Source organism: Natator depressus, chromosome 12, assembly GCF_965152275.1.
Source record: "Natator depressus isolate rNatDep1 chromosome 12, rNatDep2.hap1, whole genome shotgun sequence".
NCBI classification, from domain to species: Eukaryota; Metazoa; Chordata; order Testudines; family Cheloniidae; genus Natator; species Natator depressus.
The window spans coordinates 25,830,036-25,850,035 of NC_134245.1; the positions used below are offsets into that span (position 1 = coordinate 25,830,036).

The 20,000-nt window shown below is 40.9% G+C and overlaps 1 protein-coding gene across 2 annotated transcripts in view; it reads left to right on the forward strand.

The window, feature by feature from the left end:
- The window catches only part of CDH16 (cadherin 16), a 64,149-nt gene that overhangs the window by 30,744 nt on the left and 13,405 nt on the right, over positions 1-20,000 (forward strand). For both annotated transcript variants that reach the window (XM_074968781.1, XM_074968782.1), the window contains 6 exons: positions 929-1,054; positions 3,125-3,275; positions 4,085-4,315; positions 5,874-5,950; positions 7,928-8,116; positions 16,998-17,245. In XM_074968781.1, coding sequence (XP_074824882.1) covers positions 929-1,054; positions 3,125-3,275; positions 4,085-4,315; positions 5,874-5,950; positions 7,928-8,116; positions 16,998-17,245 — 1,022 coding nt within the window. The remainder of the gene's footprint in view (positions 1-928; positions 1,055-3,124; positions 3,276-4,084; positions 4,316-5,873; positions 5,951-7,927; positions 8,117-16,997; positions 17,246-20,000) is intronic.

Genomic DNA, 20,000 nt, shown 5'->3' on the forward strand with positions numbered 1-20,000 from the left:
GATTGGTGTACAGTGGACATTTGCCATCTCTTGTCTGCAGCCTGATTAACACCGATATGACCTTATAGTGCATGTCACTGAAGGATCTCAAAGCACACTTACAAACATTAAGTATTTAAGCCTTGCAGCACTCAAGGGCAGGTAGGCAACTACTATGCCTATTTCACAATAACAGAGGCATAGGGGCTAGGGAAGGCCTGATTTTTAGACTTGATGAAGATTCATAAACCTAATTAAAGTCAATGGGAGCTGCTCAGCCTTGAAAAATCAGGCCCTGAGTGACTTGCCAAAGGCCATACGATAATCTGACAGTATTGAGTCCAGTTCTCTTGATTCCCAGAACCATGTAGCCAGCAGACTACATCTATACAACACTTTCACATAATATAAATTGTTCTTAAAATCTCTTGTGGCAAAGTACCTTGGCATGGTTTTCAACTACAGCTGCTTTAAAGACAGATACTACATGTTGTCTAGGTATCAGTGCAATGCTGCTTGTTACACCTCCTATGACTGCCTTTTAAAAAATGAACATAATTTTAAAGAAAGGTGCTGAACTGGTAATTCCAGAGATCAACAGCCTCCATTTATCCATCAAACAGGGAAACTGTGCAAACAACCCCATGCTGCTCTGCCAATATGCCTCAACACTGATCTGAATGGAAGACCTATAGGGTGAGAAGGCAGTTCATTTTCTATGTATAGTCAATCTCTTGTTTCTCTTCTCAGACTGCCAACAAAGGTGCCAATTAGTGATCATTGTGATAGTGACTGTGGGTGATCTCTTGTCCACTAGGACTGAACTGAGACCACCAACTTGTTTCACTGGCACACATTCTGGAAATGGAGCCTTTCCTATTTTATTGCCATTTCCTGTGAAATTTGGAATACTTGTCATTTGTGTGGCTGTCTGTCCCCTTGATTTCAGGTTAACTGGAATAGCGGAGAAGTCCATTACTATCTGAAGGAGAGCTTCCCTCAAGGCCTTTTTTCAATTGACCAAGAAGGGAATATCTATGTGACACAAGCACTGGACAGAGAAAGCCAAGCAGAGGTATGTATGAATATAGGGATCAGTTAGGGAGTTTAGCTGAATGAGTCCAAAGTTTCAGTACCCTACCCTTAATTAGCACTTGAAGATTTGACTAACGAGGAAATTCACTAGATACTTATTCATTAACAAACCTGCATGTGTGTGAAACAGAATCTTAAAGTTAGAATCATGCAACTAGAATCTATCTATTTGTGTACTTATATGGCCCTCATCACTGGGAGGTAGGGAAGTACTATTATCCCCATTTTACAGATAGAATAAGGCATGGGCTAGATTAAGTGACTTGTCCAAGTTCATATAGGAAGTCTGTGGTTGAGCCAGGAGTTAAACCTAGCCCGGTTCCCTATCCCCTAGGCTAGCTTTCCTCTCTTATTAGTGATAGACTTTGCTATCATTTATACCAGTGCACCTCTCACATCTTTACACTCAACCTTCAGCAAACTCCCAAATATACGTAAGATAGTATTTAGTTTTTCTTTCATCCAGATACAATGGACTGCATTAATATGGTCTATCTTTGTATGCCACTATCACTCTGACCTCTGCTTGTTCATGTAGTTGTTCCCAGTGGGCTAAATCTTAAGATCTTCAGCCAGATTGTATTCAGTCATGGTTCTGGTGAATGTCATAACTGTCAACAGGCATTTACCTGAATGAGGTTTGAGTAAGGGCCTCAGGCTTTGGCCAACTGACAAGAACAGAGCCAGATTTTGGCCTAAGCTGTGTTGCAAAGAGTCCCCAGGTGGGATAGACAGTATAGATGGCTGTTTGGGGGCATTCCTGAGGCAAGGGTGGCCTGGATGGAGCACTACTATTCTCAAGAAATCCCTGGCTGTAATTGGCCTTTGAGGTCCCTTCTGAATTTGCTCCCAGCAGTCACCTGGGGCATAATGAGGTGGCACTGAGTGTGGATCCTGAGCCAAGTGGAGCATGGCTGGACTCAAGGATTTGGACCCTATTGGCTGCACAGTTTTGGTCTCCATGTTGATAGGAGGCAGTGTCCTGACCACAATGCCACATGTCACACTTTGCCAAGGGGATTATTCAGAACAGAGTCTGCTCATTTTTCTGTATTAAGGGAACATATGGCCCTAGTATTTATAGCAGGAGGCCTGGACCTTCCATACTGTTGGAAAGCCTGCAAGCTGGCATCTGGGTTTCTAAAGTTGATTTTCTACCATCAGTGATACAAGTTTTACCTTTAAACTCTAGATTCTTATCCCTGGAACATATAAAGCGGAGACCACCATGTCCAATAACGTGAGGGTCTAAAGACCTGTTACAAAAAAACCCTTTATCATACTGTAATTTGAACCTTGATCAATACTTGTCTGTATAGTTTATAAATAGAATGAAATTTTGGCTCTGTCTTTCAGAGGCATGCTAGTTCAGAAACGATTAGCTCATGGGACAAAGTCTCATGTTCCAGAGATGACCCAAGATTAACATGTTTTGGTAAAGCTTAGTTTCCAAGTGAGACTGTGCTGGTAATTTAGCTGTTTATAGTATCCACTGTCATGGTTCACATGCAGCACAGAGTTTCATAAGAATTAATTTCATATGGATCATTTCCCCCAGCTGGAGGGACAATCTGTAGCACTGGAAAGGGGAGAGAATTTTAAATATTACGGGTCCAGTCCTACACTCCTCTCTTCAGCAGAATTCCCATTGGTTTCAATAGGAGATTTACCAGATTAAGTAGTGCAAAATTAGGCCGTATGTAATCCATAAGAAGTCTCATAGAAAAATTCTGTACAGTGTAACAGAGAATGGTAACCAGTCTATATAATTTCACACAGAATTATAGCCATGCTATGATAGTCTATAGGATGGCTTAAAAATACTTAAAGAAAGCATCTCATTCTCTATTGAATTCTATAGACTTTTAGAGTAATTTCTATAGAACTCCCATATAATTTTTACAGAAGCACATTGGTTCCATCCCCATTGCACTCAGTAGGACTTTTTCCAAAAGGGCAAATATAAATGTTAACTTCTATTAAATGAATAAAGTTGACTAAATCTTATGCTAATTATAAATTTTCTATGAATTCATTTAAACATTGTCAGTATGAGATTCAGATTTTTGCTGAGAACAAGGATGGAATGCTGTATAATGAGCCACTAGAGCTCCTGCTAACAGTGATGGATGAGAACGACAATGGGCCAGTATTCTCCCAGGAGATTTATCAGGTAGAACTTGAGGAGAACACAGCCAAAGGTGAGAGTTGTCTATCTGTGGCATCACAGGAAGCAAAATGCTTATGGTGGCCAACATGTGGGTAGAAGCAATACTGATAATATGACCATTCTCTACCCCATGCCCAGTCATGCAGTCCTTACAAGGCAAAACTTCAGTGAGAGTATTGCCTGCACAAGAGGCAGGGGGTATAATTCGGAGGGTCACAGATTTTTAAAGCCATTAGGGCCAATAGGATCCTCTAGTCTGACCTAAAATAAAATGCAAGGAGAGCATTTTAACTCAGTCCCCTTGCATTCAAAGGGGAGTGCTTGTTCCCTTAAACCATTATGTGAGCAGCATCAAGAAGTGGATTATGGCAAACTAAACACTTTGTGAATCTTGTATTCACCTTAAAACATAAAAATTAAACATAAACCAATACGACTAGTAAAAGGGAAATGAAAACCTTTGTAATTTAATTATGGGAAAATTTGGCAACTATATTACCGAAAATGGTACCTGCCTACAGTAATATTACCTAAAATGGGCATGTTCAAAAAAGCCCCTTTTGTCTAGTTTCTTGTTTTGGTTGTATTCCTGTGAAGATATCATGTGCCAACATATTCACTGAATCCTGTATATTAAGAAGAAATTGCTCCAAACTGCAGATCAAAACACACTGATCTTGGGAAAAGTTTGGATCTGGTTCTAAATGTTGCAACTTAGGCTCATCTCTTATGCTAACTGAAGAGTTGAAATGACAAATAAATCACTGCTTTAAAAAGTCATTTTTTTAATTGCTGTGTTTATAGTTCCTTTATTCACTGGTTATGTTTCTCTGCATGCAGGGAGTGAGATTATCACAGTAAAAGCAGAAGATGCTGATGACCCAAAGACCAACAATGCTAAAATTGCTTATGAGATATTGAGCCAAGAGCCTCAAGCGTCAGAAGGCTTTTTATTTCATATTGGGAAAGACACTGGAGTTATAACTTTACAGGATTCTGAACTGAAGACCAATGCTGCAAAGTACTATCACCTCCTTGTTCTCGCAGCAGATCTTGCTGGGACTGAAGGGGGTATGTTTTCTGAAGGATCATGGGGTCTGATCAGTGATTTGTTACTAACCTGTTGCAGTGCCTAATGTAAAAAAAACACACCTCACCTAAAACAAACACTCCCTCAGTTAAATACATCGATCAAATTGCAGTTGGCATGAAATTGTCACAACATGCATCACTTTCCAGGACTAGAAATTCAATAAATCCAAAAACGACTGCCTTTTTGGGGAAACTGTTCAGTATAGTAGGTCTCCTACATGTAAATATTTAGTCAGACAGTAGCTGTGGCATTCACATTCTGGATACAAATTTGTTATATGGCCCACTATCGTGACTTGAGATGATTATTTAGCGATCACCCAGTGACACAGCACCACTAAACCTGCTAGTTTAAGTCATGCGGTGCAGCTTAGCGACTGCAACACTTGCCTTTCTGTAACATTTCACTGGAGGATCTCAAGGCACTTTACAAATACTAAAGGCCACTTATGAGTCTGGTAGTACACCTGCGCAAAAAATAAGAAGCACCTGTTCGTCCCTACACTGGGTACTGGCATTGCCAGACTGCATGAAGGGATGGGAGGAAAAGCAGCTGCTGCTAGGCTGCAGAGATGGGTTGGGAGTGGGCAGGCAGAAGTAGTGAGAGGAGCCTGAGGGCTACCCCTGCAATGGGCCAGTCTGTGCAGCTGAGCTGTAAGGAAGGGAACAATAAGATAAACCAATAAAAGGGCTGGCACAGTTGACCTTCTCCAGGAGCCAAGCATAGGTAAGTCTGTGTCTGTCAGAGTCTTAGTTCCGTTCCAGGCACAGCTGCACTTTATTCAGGCTGGATTGTAAAGTTTCTGTCTCTCTCCAGTGAAATTAACCTCTTGCCTCCCTGGGAAAGAAATGAGTATTATTAACACTTTGTACAAGGTGGCAGTGCCAGAACTAGAATTCAAGAGCCAGATTTTCAGCTACTGTAAATTGGTGTAACCCCAGTGAAGTGACTGGAGCTCTGTTGATTTAAACCATCTGAGAATCTGGGCTCAGTCTCATCTGCTAACCAATGTATCATGCTCCCTCACACATGCAGATTATAGTGTTAAACACATTGCAACCCCTGGAGAAAAAAATAGTACCTGAACTCTTGTGAGTGATCACATGCACTAGAGACATACAGTGCAACTGAAGGGGAGGCAGGGTTTCATACTGGAATGGCTGGGGAACAGAAGAGAGGGAGCGAAAGATAATTTTTAAAGTGGATCAGTGCGTTGTATGTGTTAGATAATTTTTTTTATATTTGTGTGCACACACATTGAAATACAGACAATTTTGGAATTAAGGAACTGCTATTTCAACTCCCATTTATGATGTCTACACACAGCACCCAGACTTTGCTCTCCTGGCTTCCGTAGTCTTCAGATTCAGATCAGGCCCTGAATAGAAACAGATTATCATCTCCTCTCAAAAGCACAATATTGCTGACTTTATACCAGGCATCCCAGACATCCTTCCATTACAGAATAGCTGCTTCTGCACCAAATATTTACTTTGGTCAAGAAATCTGAAAAAAATCCTCTGTGTTTGTTTCCAGGTCTCAGCAGCACTTGTACAGTCTTGATTAAAGTTGTGGATGTAAATGACAGCCCTCCTGTATTCTCACAGACAAAGGTAACCCTCTTACACAGCATGCGAGTGATTTACAACATGTGTAGATCAGTGACTGGGAAGATATGGTATGGTCTTAAAGATATCCACAAAGTGATGGATATTACAGCACTGTAAAGACACATGCTGTATTCTCCCCTCAGTTCTATTGATGAAGGGAATCCAGAGCACATTAGATTCAACAGTCCAAGCAAGAAAGATAAAAGTGTAGTCTAGGTATTATAATGTCTTGTGTTGGTATGTACACGTCTGTATTTTCCAGTTCGAGCTACTGTTATCCTCCCTACTCATCGCAGAAGTCATAACTAAGGGAACACCTCTAAACCCCAGGGTGTTTTCATGTAGGGGTAGTTCCGTGCACAGAGAGTTACAGTACTGACAGCAGCAGATGTTCAAAATCCATGAGTCTGGCCCTGCAAATCATGAGATTATCTTAAAACCCCCCACAAAATTTAGAAAAAATAAATATGCGGCTCTTTTTTTCCCTTTCTAATTTTTGAACTTGTAGAGGTGACACTCAGGTCGCAGTTTTAAGCTTTTCTCCACATACACAAGGGCAAAAAACTTACTCTTCATATTTTTTTAAATAAAGGTTGAGATTGTCACCTAATCACCTGTCTCTAGGAGCTGGGCTATAAGAAGACCACCAGATATCGCAAGACTCTCAATAAAATCATGAGCGTTAGCAACACTGAATTGGGTGTATAAAGACACAAAGAATTGTTAAAAGACTGAAAAGCGACTCATGAAACTTTTAACGGCAGGTCAGGGTTTTGACTGACTGTAGCAGCTTTGACAACATCCTATTTACTGATGGCAACATTATTTTATAAAAGCAAAGGCTCGCTTGCTTCACACAAACGGTCCTGATGAACTGCGTACTACTTCAAAAAGAATGACAGCAGATTTTGCTTGTAATTTCAGTGTTTCCCTGGGTTGCTTAAGGGTAAAATAAACACAGCACAAAACACAGAAGAAATTCCAAGTGCTCTTGATTGATATCAGCCCTGTTAAGATGTTGTCACTCTTATTATAGAAGGTGCAATGTTCGATCTCAGTGGGGACAGAATTCAAAGATTAACACAGCAGAGTTGGAAACTTTGTTCTGATAGCTAGCTGTCAAAGGAGTGCTGACATCTTACAGCATGGCACCCTGGTGCACTGAATATAATGCAAATAGCCCTGCAGCTTAATCACTTCCATATGTAGATAGATATAATAAAGGTTAAGGGTAGGATTTTCAAACATGCTCAGTGTTGGCCTAACTATGCTCCCACTTAAGTCAATGATAAAACTCTCATTGACTTCAGTGAGAGCAGATTTAAATTAATAAGTGTTTTTGAAAATCCTTCCCTTAATGTCTATGTATGAGACCTGGCACTTCATCACAAATGTTAATTTACTATGTCTAAGGTTACAATAACAAATGCATTTACATGTGCTAGAGAGTCAAAGACCTGTCACAGTAAAAAAAAAAAATGAAAAATGGAGAGTTTCTATGGACTTAAGATACTACCATGCTTATTTACCGTTTATATAAAAACTGGCTACCTACAAATTGTGCACATAGCTTGTCTATGCAACAACATATTTATATTACTGTAATCTCCTCCTCCTCCCCTCATCCCCTCCATTTCCTTTATAACTACTTGGTATGTTCATAGGTAAGATCACTGTGGCATGGATAATTTCCTTTACATGGCTATACAGTTCATAGCACAATAGGACTTCTAGACACTATCATAATAGGAATAATGCAAATAATATGGGTAAACCATATCCTAGTTAAACCAATCCTAGATTAAATAAATAGAGACTGTCCAATAATCATCCTATACTTATAACTACTGGTGCAATCATCGTGTCTTATACCAACTTCTTTTCTTCTACTGCATCTAAAAGTAACCTGAGGGAAGGTGTAAAACAGTAACACAATAAGAAATAGAACTTCTGATTTCTCTTTCATCTTTTTAAATGCAGTATGGGCCATTCAGTTTTCCTGAGGATACAGAAGTAGGTACATTAATAACAACTATTACAGCAACAGACGCAGATGAAGAGATGAAGTTCAAGTTCGTAAACTTTTCCGTGGAATTGGGAAATGAAGATGAAACTTTCAAAATTCTAAGCAATCCACAAAATGGCACAGCCAGCATCTGGCTTGAAAAGGTACTATGTGCTTTTAGTCTAGAACACAGTCACTGAAATCCATGGGAGCGTGTGTGTGTGTAAGAACTACAGGGGTGGGCCCTCTACGTTTAAATTTCCTCAGATCAGTAGGCTGCCCTGCTATTTTAATATACTCCTTTTTACCACCTCCTATTCCTTCTACACCCCTTTCCTCCAACCAGTCAAGTACGCTAATGTAGATTCCCTTAGACTTAGTGGGCCAAAATTAGAGGCGATATGTAACTGGGTGTAGGTTACCTACTTGTAAGTGAGTGAGAGTGTAAAAAGTGAGGGCTTGTCTACACAGAGACTTCGTGCACGGCCAGCCAGAGTGAAAAGTTACAGAGAACTAGCTTGCCGTACACTAACTAGCCATGCGGATCCTGCTACCCACACACTAAAAGTTCGGAAGTGACAGCAGTATGTCAAAATGCACTATAGAACTTTTAGTGTGTGGTACCAGGATCCACACAGCCAATTAGAGTATAGCAATCTAGTTCACTATAGATTTACATGTGGGCGTGCCATGCACTAGATCTCCCTATAGAAAAACCCTGCGTCTTAGCTGGTTTTACTCAGATGCTCAGGAATAAGGTGTAAATTACAGCAGCTTAGTGTCACTTCTGAATTAAAACCTCTGTGCCAGATTCTGATCTCAGTTCCTCCAAAGTAAATGTAGAGTAATCCTAATGACTTTAGTAGAGTTATTCTGCATTTACTCCGGTGGAACCAACTAAGAACAGAATCTGCCCATTCACGTCCTGTTCTGCGCCTTGAGACTGGCTCTCCTGAAAAATGTTAAGAAGCTGGTCTCTTGCTGTGACAACAGTACCAGATTGATAACACCACCATATTGATAACAGAACTGTTTTAATTTAAAATACTATTATTTAGTTACTACTTAGCACTCTCTGTAGTCACTACAGTTACTTATTTCAGAGTAACAGCCGTGTTAGTCTGTATTCGCAAAAAGAAAAGGAGTACTTGTGGCACCTTAGAGACTAACCAATTTATTTGAGCATAAGCTTTCGTGAGCTACAGCTGTAGCTCACGAAAGCTTATGCTCAAATAAATTGGTTAGTCTCTAAGGTGCCACAAGTACTCCTTTTCTTTTTACAGTTACTTATGGTGTAGTTTTCCTTTGTCTTGTGGCACCATATGATAAGGTAAATGTCATTAGCACTGAATTGTCTGAACATGGATGAACCTGACCAGCTCTAAATGACATTCCAGATTCTACCCACAGTGTATGAACGTATCTTAGAAGGCAGTCTCACCCGTCTCTGGTTTATGGTTTAATGAGGATAGGGGTTACTGAGACTGTAGAAGCAGCCCAGCTCTACCTCCGAACATTAAATCCAAGGGGCTTTTGTTCTGAATTTTTTTTAAGCATATATAGTGTTTGTGAAAGGTGCCCGACTGTCAGACCTAGGCCATGTCTAATTGCTAAAAAAGAGGTGCATTTTTTACCTTGTGGTATCTAATGCATGTGAGTTATCCTGAGGTAAAAACACAGTGAATACAAGCCAATTGAGTTTTACGATAAATTAAGCTAGGTGAGGTCAGCACTATATCCTCACCTGGGGTTGACCGTATGTAGTTTACCTCGTGATAAAATCAAAGTGCCTTGTCTTCACTGTGTTTTTACCTCAGGATAGCTTACACACATTAGTTACCCGGAGGTAAAAAATAAAATGCATTTTTTATCAGTGAAGACAAGACCCCTAGAAAGGATTGTCCATCTGCCTTGTATTTTAAAAGGCTCATGGGATGCCTAATGTTCCACGATCAGTATCCAAAAAGGAGGCACTTTGAAACTTATCTTTTTGTCTTCTTTCTTCTTCTAACTTGATACTTCATTCTTCTGAGGATCCACAAAAAGAGCCGAGTTAATGGGCACTACGCTAAAAAGAACATCTGCAATAGGAAAAAGGAGTTAGCGCGATCTCTGCTCACAATGGCCCTGTCAACACTTCTGGGAGGAATTCTTTGCTAAAATATCCCACTGCTAAAATACCACTGGTACCAATTGTGGGAGCACTAGTTCTACACAACTGCTGATGTTTTAAGCATGGTATTGTCTAACCCTGCTCAAGGTCTACATGACATGCTGCTCATGAACACCAGTGACCACTAGCGCTCCTACCAGTGGCAGTCTCAATAGAAAATTTGAAGAAAAACAAACAAGGCTGTGAGCAGGGTTATAGCAAACTCCTCATTCCTATGACAGATATTCCTTTTACTCTGCTCTTTTGTAGAGAGCCAGCAGAATGCAGTATAAAGTTACAGGAGAAAGGTGGGGAAAAGACAATAATACACAACTTTCTAAAACTTTGGAGTTAAACTATTTCCTTTCTCATAAAAAAAATCTCTAAACTCCTGGGAATTAAGTTTCAGTTTTTCTATTCACTTTAATCTGGCAATTTTGGCTTGAATTAAAATAGTAAGTGATCAACTACAGACTGAGTAAATAATTAAGTCATTGTACTTGTTAAATAACAAGCATCAGAATTAGTCATTTGGCCGTCACCCCTAGGAAAAGAGATTGTCATTAGAAATCTAACCCTGCACTCCTTGACTTCAGTGGGAATTTTGCCTGGTAAGGACTGTATGATTGAGCCCTTCTATATTATCATGTATCCATTTCTCTTCCACTTTCAAGAAGGAACAATCAAAGCCATAAAAAGGCAATGAGGGTTCTGTGCTGGGACCATATGAGTCACTAATAAAAAAAACAACAAAGGAGATTAACTTTTAGTAATTATATAATGCAGTACATCCTTATTGGTTTATATCTGTGTAAACCAGTCTTACCTTTCCATTGACGTCAGTGAAAGGGTAAAAGCTTGGCTTTTCAGTGTCATCACCGAAAGTGCTGATACTCTTCAATAGACAGCAGTATAAGTGATAATATCCTTTCAGTGAAGTCAGCTAAAGCCTTACCTTTTTTCTTGCTGTGTGACACTTATAAGGAGAGTTAAGCTCTTGAAAAAAGTTAGTGGCATAATGTTAAACATAATATGTAAAAACTAGGGGCTCAGTGGCACAGAGCTTCATTTTTAGCATATGACTTTGTATAGCACAGAGGCGAGAGGTCATAAGCAATATAGGAAAAGTTCAAATAGTTCTTTGTCCAAATTGCAGTGTCTGGGTCATAAATACTAGAGTTTGGCAGTATCAGCTGAATACCTGGTAGACAAATACACCCTCTAATATCACAGGTGGGAGTCCTAGCTCAGGAGATAGCCAGGACTGAAATAGCAGGGGATGTGGCAAGTTAGGTTTGAGATGCCTGTGCTGAACTGCATGGAGAACCTTGCACCATCCCTGGCTTGAGCCAGTATTTCACTGTCATGAGCTGCAAATTCTGGCCTTTAGACTGCAGCAGACATCTCACTTGTCTTATCTGAAGGTTTGAGTTGCTCTGAGGGTCTCCTCTAGAACAGCAGGAGGACTGAGAACCCAACAGTCAGGAACAATGTAATGAGAATGATTCAGAAAAAGCAGCTCTTGAATCTACAAATTTCTTTGTGGTATTCAGCCACAAAGACCCTAAAATCTGAAACACAAAATGCTGACCCTGCCCAGAATGCTCTATAGGCGTAAACCACAAGTCACGATCCAGGGGCCTGATCCAGAGCCCACTGAAGTCAGCAGAAAGATTCCCATGAATTTTAATGGGCTTTGATCAGGCCCCTGAAGCACAAAATTTAAGGGGTAAATTCTAATCTTGATAACAGGGATACCGGACCAAATTCCACCATCAGATTAGCATATCACTGGAGTTAATGGGGTAGCTGAAATCACACACATATCTGGACAGCACTTGGCTCATAGCCAAGATGGAAATTACACAGAAGAATCTCCTTGTATCTCTGTACCAAAGGAGAGGGTACTGAGCACAAGGCCAGGAACACCTGAGTTCTAATCCTCTGACACTAACTTCTAGTTGCTATGTAGTCTTGTCACTTTCTCCCATGTCTCAGTTTCCTCATCCCTAAAATGGGGATTACACAATTCACTTACCTCAGAAGGGTGCAGTGAGAGTTATAGTTAAAAAGCATGAAGTGTATTGAAAATGTAAGTGCTAAGTGTAATTGTTATTACCAGAGAACGCTCAGAACTATGGTTAAACCTACTGGGAGAGTAATCTATCAATCTCCTTCCTTCTCACAAGCCTATAGTTCAGAGGGATACTATAACCGAGCTACGTTTCAGAGTAGCAGCCGTGTTAGTCTGTATTCGCAAAAAGAAAAGGAGTACTGGTTAGTCTCTAAGGTGCCACAAGTACTCCTTTTCTTATAACCGAGATAGCTACACATAATCACAATGGTAATCAGTAGGAGATGGGAAGGAATCCTGCATCAAAAAGTGAGTTGCAGCCAATCCCAGAGCGCTGTTTCAATCCATGAATGTATTTATTTGGTCTGTGGTTTAAAAGTTGCCCTTACAGAATGATGATGATTACATTATTCTAATATTATTTTAAATCGTTGAGAGGAATGTTAACTTTGTTTTAGTGTTTAGTAAACCAGCAGGGTTACTAATAATTCTACCCCATCTCTGTGGTTTGTGTGCTCTCTGACGTAAACCAGGCACATCTGGAAGTAAATCATTGCTGAGAGTTGTAAAACCAAGATTCTATCAAGTCATCATTGTTTTCAGAATGCTCCTCCTCCCGAGTGCCAATTTGGAGCCCTTGGTTTTCTTGTCAGAAGTGCTGGTTGGCTTGGCTGGGACCTCCCCCTCCCCCTCACACTCCTATCCCTTTTCCTTTTTAGGGGCTTTTTTGGGGTGGGGGTTAATTTGCTGATTTTTAACATATAAGGAAGTGAGAAATTAAAGCATTTTCTGTATCTAAACAAATAGACACATTAGAAGTGAGTTTCAACTAAATTCAGACAGGAAAAGAGAGCAGAAGATGCGGCTCTAAGAGTATGTCTACACTGGACCAGGAGGTATAATTTCCAGCTCGGGTCAACATACTTACACTAGTTCTAATCAAGCTAGTGAGCGGAAAGTTGCAATAATGTCCCAACAGCCTGGGTGTCAGAATGGGTTAGCTGCTCCGAGTACAATCCTGTGTGAAACGCTACGTATGTACTCAGGCAACTAGCCCGTCCCAATGCCTGTGCCCTGCTATGGCTACATTGCCATTCTTAGCGTGCTAGCTCAATCAAAGCTAACACAGATATGCCTACTCGAGCGCCAATGTAAACATATCCTAACATTGACTCCTCTTTGTGGCCTGGGGCAAGTGGCTCTGCTTCAGTTTTCCATCTGGAAAATGAGGATAATAGTGTTTATCAACCTTGTATTGTGGTTGTTGGGTTTCATTAATGTCCTCCTCCCTAGTGCCAATTTGGGGCCCTTGGTTTTCTTGTCAGAAGTGCTGGTTGGCTTGGCTGGGACCTCCCCCTCCCTCCCACACTCCTAATAATTAAAAACAAAAAACTTGGAAGACAAAAGTATTAGATCAGTGCTAAGTAGTGGCAGTAGCATTCTGTATTTCATGTAAAAACATTAGACAATGATTGCAATTTATAGGTAGAATAAAACAAAATATTTTACAGTGCCTAATAATTTAAATTTATATAGCACCTGGATTTCACTTCAAAAACATTATCAGTTGCTTCCTTAGGGCTTGATCTTATGCTCACTGGAGTCAGAGGCAAAGCTCCCATTGATTTCAGTGGCACAGAACCAGGTCCTTATTAGTTACAAATTAGCCCCACTTTACCCATAGGAAAGATGAAACACAGATGTGAAATGATTTGAACAAGGTCCCCGAGTGACTCAGCAGCAGATCTGGGAATAGAACCAGTATCTCCTGACTCCCAATATTGTACTTAACCAGCACATCACACTTCCTCTCTGGAATTAAAGAGGCAGTGTTATATTTTTCTATTTTGCCTCTTCTAAAAGATCCCATAAAACAATTGCATCTTCCTTTCAGTAATGTTGTCATACCCCTCATTATGACAGAGGCAGTATACCAAAGTCTCCACAGGTTCAGTTTATTAGAGGAATACTTACAGAACAAGTTACAGTGGAGTCGCATCTTACGCGGGGGTTAGGTTCTAAAGTCAGCACGTAAGGCGAAAATCACGTATAGTCAAAATTACCCTTGAAAATCCCTTAAATCGCCCATAAAGTACAGTATACACTCTATCACATTAAGATTGGGATCAGCATCCATAGCGCTAAGTATCCATGAGAATGTAAGCCTCGTGTACGTGGCCTTGAAACAGCGAATCATGCCGTGGTTGAGAGGTTGGAGGATGGAGGTGGCATTGAGGAGGAAAAAAGACGACTTCAACGTCGTTATGCGCAAACCAGAGTGCCACAGGGTGGCCAGGAGCATTGTCTACGAACAGCAACACTTTAAAGTCAAGTCCTTTCTCTTCGAGGTACTGCTTGACCTCCAGAATGAAACACTTGTGGAACCAATCCAGAAATAATGCTGCTGTCACCCAAGCCTTTTTATTTGATTGCCAGAACACAGGCAGGAGATTTTTGTTCTTGCCTTTCAGGGCACGGGGATTTGAAGCCCTCTAGAGCAAGCCCAGCTTTATTAAATGTCCAACCACATTGCCACAAAACAACACAGTCACACGGTCTTTAGCTGCTTTGAAGCCAGGTGCTTGTCTTTCTGATTTCAAAGTGTAAGTGCGGTTGGGCATTTTTTTCCAGAAGAGCCCAGTCTCATCAGCATTAAAAACTTGTTCCGGAAGACAGCCCTTTTCTTTTATGATTTTCTTTAATTGTTCGGGGTAGGCTTTTGCTGCCTCTTCACTGGCAGATGCAGCTTCACCAGTAGTCTGCACGTTTTTGAGGTTGAAGTGGTTCCTAAAGCTGTTAAGCCAACCTTGGCTGGCTTTGAATTCCTTCTCATCAGAAGGCTGTCCCTCTTCGGCGGGAGGTTTGAACAGCGCATAGAGGCTAAGAGTCTTTTCTCGCAACGTGTTGCCATCAATAGGGACACATTTATAGTTCATGTCTTCCAGCCATAAGTTTAATGCCTTTTCAGTCTTCACTAAAGTCTTATCACGCACCTGGCTCGTCACCTTAGCAGTTATTGGAGCACTTGATCCCACGGCTTGACGAATTTCTCTCTCTCGAATCTTGATGGCACAGATGCTAGATTCGTTGCAGCCATATTTATGTGCCACGTTGGAGACCGACATACCATCACTCAATAAGTCCAACACAGCCAGTTTTTCCTCCAGCGTTGGAACAGATTGCTGTTTCTTCGGTTGGGCACCAGATGAAGTTGTTGGCTTGCGTTTAGGGGCCATGTTGTATGAAAAATACATACAGTATCTTTAAACACTAGAATCACACTCAGCATGGCGAGATGCTCACACTGTGAGAGGCATGCAGGAACTGAGACCGACTGAGGGAACAGCAGATTCACATCTCCCATCTCACGCTCACTCCGGGGCATATGCTCATTGAGTGGAATGGTGGGCAGAATCGCCCACACTATTTACAGGTATCTTGTTATTTTTCTTTTTTTTTGCCGAGCACGTAGAGTTGAATTTGCGTAAGTTAAATAAGCGTATGATGCGACTCACCTGTAGTTTCTTAATGGGGGGATTTCAATGCACACAGAGGAGGCAGAATGCTCGTGGAGTATTGTGCCATGACCAAATAAGAAAAAAAGGAGATTTCTACACCCAAGCCTTAGTGAAATATTGCATATAATGAGCATCTCTCTGAACTGTTCCTGCTGTGCTTGCTGACCTGCAGGTTTACATGTTAAACCACAAATGCTAATAATGTAATGGGAAACCCTTTCACAAATAGACTAGGATATTTGATAGTAATGGTCCAAAACACAAGAGTAATTACTGTTGTATTTTTATAGAAGGGACTTGAAAGATTTATTATACATAATACAGCATAAATGCCTTGAGGTGTAAGCCCCCAGTCAAGATACCTGAAGGCAGAACTCAGTCCTATGAATTAAAGAAGGGCTGGTATTGAGATTAAGTTTAGGGTAGGGCTTGAATTTGGGCTAAGTGGTAGAAGTCTCAAATTCTCACCATTTGAAGCTCTCATGGAAAAAGTATGTTCTCAATAAATGTAACTCACAGACAACCCAAATTACATTCCTTCTAGTTTTGGTTCCAACCCAGATCAAAAATCTAGGCATAGGTTTGGATCTGGCTATTCACATTTCCTCTCAGTGAAATTCAAAGGGCTTTAGATATAGGTGGCTGGTTTCAGTGCATCTCTGTTAAGGATTCAGATGAAACACTTATTTCATTCCTATTTTTTTTAATAATACAAAACACAGTGATTGAAATAGCTTACCTTTAAACATGGTGACATACAAAAACAGCTATTTGGAAAATGGTTTCTCCCCATGGAAAATTTTGACTTTGTGGCAAAAAATTTAAAACCAAAAATTTCTAGTCAAAATGGTACCACAGTGCCTCAAGGGAGTTGTAGTTTGTGTGCTTTGTATCCCCTCTCTCTTTTTTGGTCTTGGCTTCCTGGCCAGACTGCATCTCCCACAATGCACCACAGTCTCCTTTCTTGCTGAGTCACAGCCTCCTGAACATCATGGGATTTTTTAGTGTTGGTGCATCATGGGAGATGTAGTCTGGCGAGGTAACCTGGCCCACAGAGGAGGATAGGGGCATGAGGCAGACCGACTACAACTGTTGCTCTGAGGCAACAGCATTTATGAATTTAAACTTTTTGGCTTTTGGGTGTTCAGCTTTTTAACTGAAAGACAATACTTTCCACAGAAAGCAGCCGCTTTTAGTGAAAGCCTTCATTCAGTCACAAAACCCGATTTTCTGTCAAAAAATTTGTCAGGAAATTTTTGACTAGCCTGACTTACAAAGACACCCAATTAATGTGATTACAGGAATTTGACTACGAGACTGTTCAGGAGTATGTTTTGATTGTCTCGGTGAGAAACAATGAAGAACTGGTTGAGAAAGTGCAGGATGCCAGCTCTACAGCTACAGTGCATGTGTTGGTTAAGGATGTAAATGAAGCACCCGTACTTACACAGAAAAGGTATGAGGTCAGCATACCAGAAAGCGTAGAGTTGGGAACAGTGCTACTGACTGTTAAGGCTACTGATCCTGACATCTATACACCATCATTAAGGTAAGACTTTCCCTTTATCTGATGAAATTGTGCTATGTTGCATCCTTTGGGACTGATGATTTTTTAAAGCACTCTGAAATGTTCTCCTTTGAAGAGCCCAGAATGATGTGTTCAGTTAACATGGTCGTTTCTGGTGCCTTGACATGGCGTTTAGCCCAACAGCAGGAATCATTAGAGACAGCCACCCTGGCCTGATTCTTTGATATATGGGACAAAACCATCTTCAGTAATGAATTTATAACCATGAAATGACAACACCTTGAACTAGAATAGTCATACTAGGGAATTTAGTCATACTAGGGAATTTAGTCATACTAGTCATACTAGTCATACTAGGGAATTTAGTCATACTAGGGAATACTAGTCATACTAGGGAATACTAGGGAATAGTCACACTAAGGAACTGTAGGAGGTGATGCCTGGAGAGAACTGGCTGATCAAAAAGAATAATATGAGAGGCTGGCATGCTTTTGATTTGAGAGGGAAATATGTTATTTCAGTCCAAAAGGACATTCCCCACCCTGGCAACTTTCCAACACTTGGGGCCAGGCCCAACCCTCAGAAAAGCCCTATGGAGGGTGGAGTGGGTGGCATTGTGAATTTCCCCTAGAAGGGAGCCAAAGGTATAAAGGTTGAGTCCAAAACACCACATCCACACATTGGTGAATCCATGACTGGGAGGAATGTGGCTGGGCAGTGAGGAACCAGAAGAAAAGCACCATACCACAGTCAAACTTGTAGGGATTTCCTTATGTATGATACTGCCATCTCTAGTCCTGATCCAGATGGACAGACTGCTGTGGAGTTGAATAGGCAATAGATCAAGCCCTGTGTTATCAGTTTCCTAACCCGGTGATTACGCTGCACTGTTAAACAACCTGAGGGACAGAGGCAGGTAGAAGTGGGTCAGAGTGGGAGCAGGAAATAGAGAGGGGGCACAATTGCCCCAGCCCTCCATGGCTCCCCCAAGATCCATGAAAATTCCTTGTAGAAACACCATTACCCAGGGGCTTTGAGGGCTACACCCACACCTCTCCTGCTAGTAGCAATGCAGTAAATCCACCCCTAAGTTAAAGGGATGATCTGTAGGAAACTGAGTTGAAACATGTAGACTTTATTCGAGCTTCTCCTGTGTAGGCCATAATCTGGCTCCTGTTTTGGCAATGCAGTACCCATTCTTTCATAAATATGATTACATTTATATCCTTCACTGTCTGAATAAATGTAAAAGTCAAGTATAAGGAATGCTTACTGCGAGATCGTTTTGTTCATTTGGACATGGAGAGTTTCTTTCCCTAATGATGCTGGAGAGATGGTCAAATTAACACATGAGCAGGAACTGCATGTACCAGCATGTGAGCATTACCTTTAAATGGGGGAGAGTAGATGGAGAAATATATTTATAGATGAATACACTCAAAATTCTAAACTCATCTGCAGTAGCCCATGAAGCATGGGTTTTGGGTTTTTTTGACCAAATAGAAGGTTAACGGTTCACTTTTTATTCAAAACCTAAAATGGAAAGTGTAGTTGTTTAAAGAGCATCCAGGGCAAGAGAGAATGAAAAATTCTTGCATGTTTTAGAGGCACATGTCTGGATTTCTGGCTAAAATGGAGGCGGTAAATTATAGATGCCCTGGCACCCTGCCAGAAAGCAAGCCGGAATTAATGAGCCAGTGTATAATTTCCTTCAGAGCGCAGTCTACAGTTCAAATTACCTCTTATTTGTTCCTGTAAACATGTACCCAAACAGCATTAAAATAAGGACACAATTTTAATCTGATCCTTTAAAAAATGGATTAACTGCTGGTCTAGTAGTGTTCAATATTAAATATAAACACAAAGGGAATCCTATCCAACAGATTCCTGGGGGCCTTCAAAATTCTGGATTTCCATTTTGTACTCAGTACTTGAAATACAGTTTTCCCTGAGAAAGCCAGAGGTAACTTCAGAAAGTGCTGCATGGCTCTATTCCAAATGCATGCTACAACATGCTAGCATTGTCTTTTCCTCTCCCATTTTGGCTATTGCAGCCTCCTCCTCCTCTGGCCTTTCTAACATCCATCTCGTCCCCCTCAGGTTCATTTTCTGGCTCCTCGTTCTCCACCATATCAGATATCAAAGTCCATGATATCAAAGTCCATGAATATGCAGGTGGGGATTCTTTCAATGTCATGGAATTGTCAACTGGCACAGACTTGATGTAGCTAGCTCCAGGAATCTTCCTTGCAGGATGCGCTGGAGCCAGGGGCATGCTGGAATGGAGCGCTGGTGAAGCTGATGATCTGGCCCTAAAAATTCCACCACCACCCACCAGTCAGACAAAACGTCAGATTGAGAATAGTGGTGTGCATCTCTCTCCAACCCCATCTCTTCTGCCTGCCACCCATAACTCTTCACCCGTAGCAATAAAACCATCACTTTTGTGAATCAGGCCCACAAGTGATTTAACTCATTGAACTGAAATTGATCTACACAGCTCTCACACTCCACAGAATAAGAGGCCCTCTCATTGACTTCAGTGGAAATCACCTGTATCCCTCTATGGGAGACTATGGCCCAGGAGAATTTCTATCTACTGTCTCCAGTTTAAAGATAATACTCTTTTAAGAATTCCTGAAAGGAGACAGGGTTGATTTCACATTTATTGATACAATGAAGTGTCTGTTTTTAAAGCTCTGGGCTTGAATATTTCAGACTCACTAGATTTTTTTTATCAATTCCATCTTTATTTTTGATTTAGCAGATTCTATGA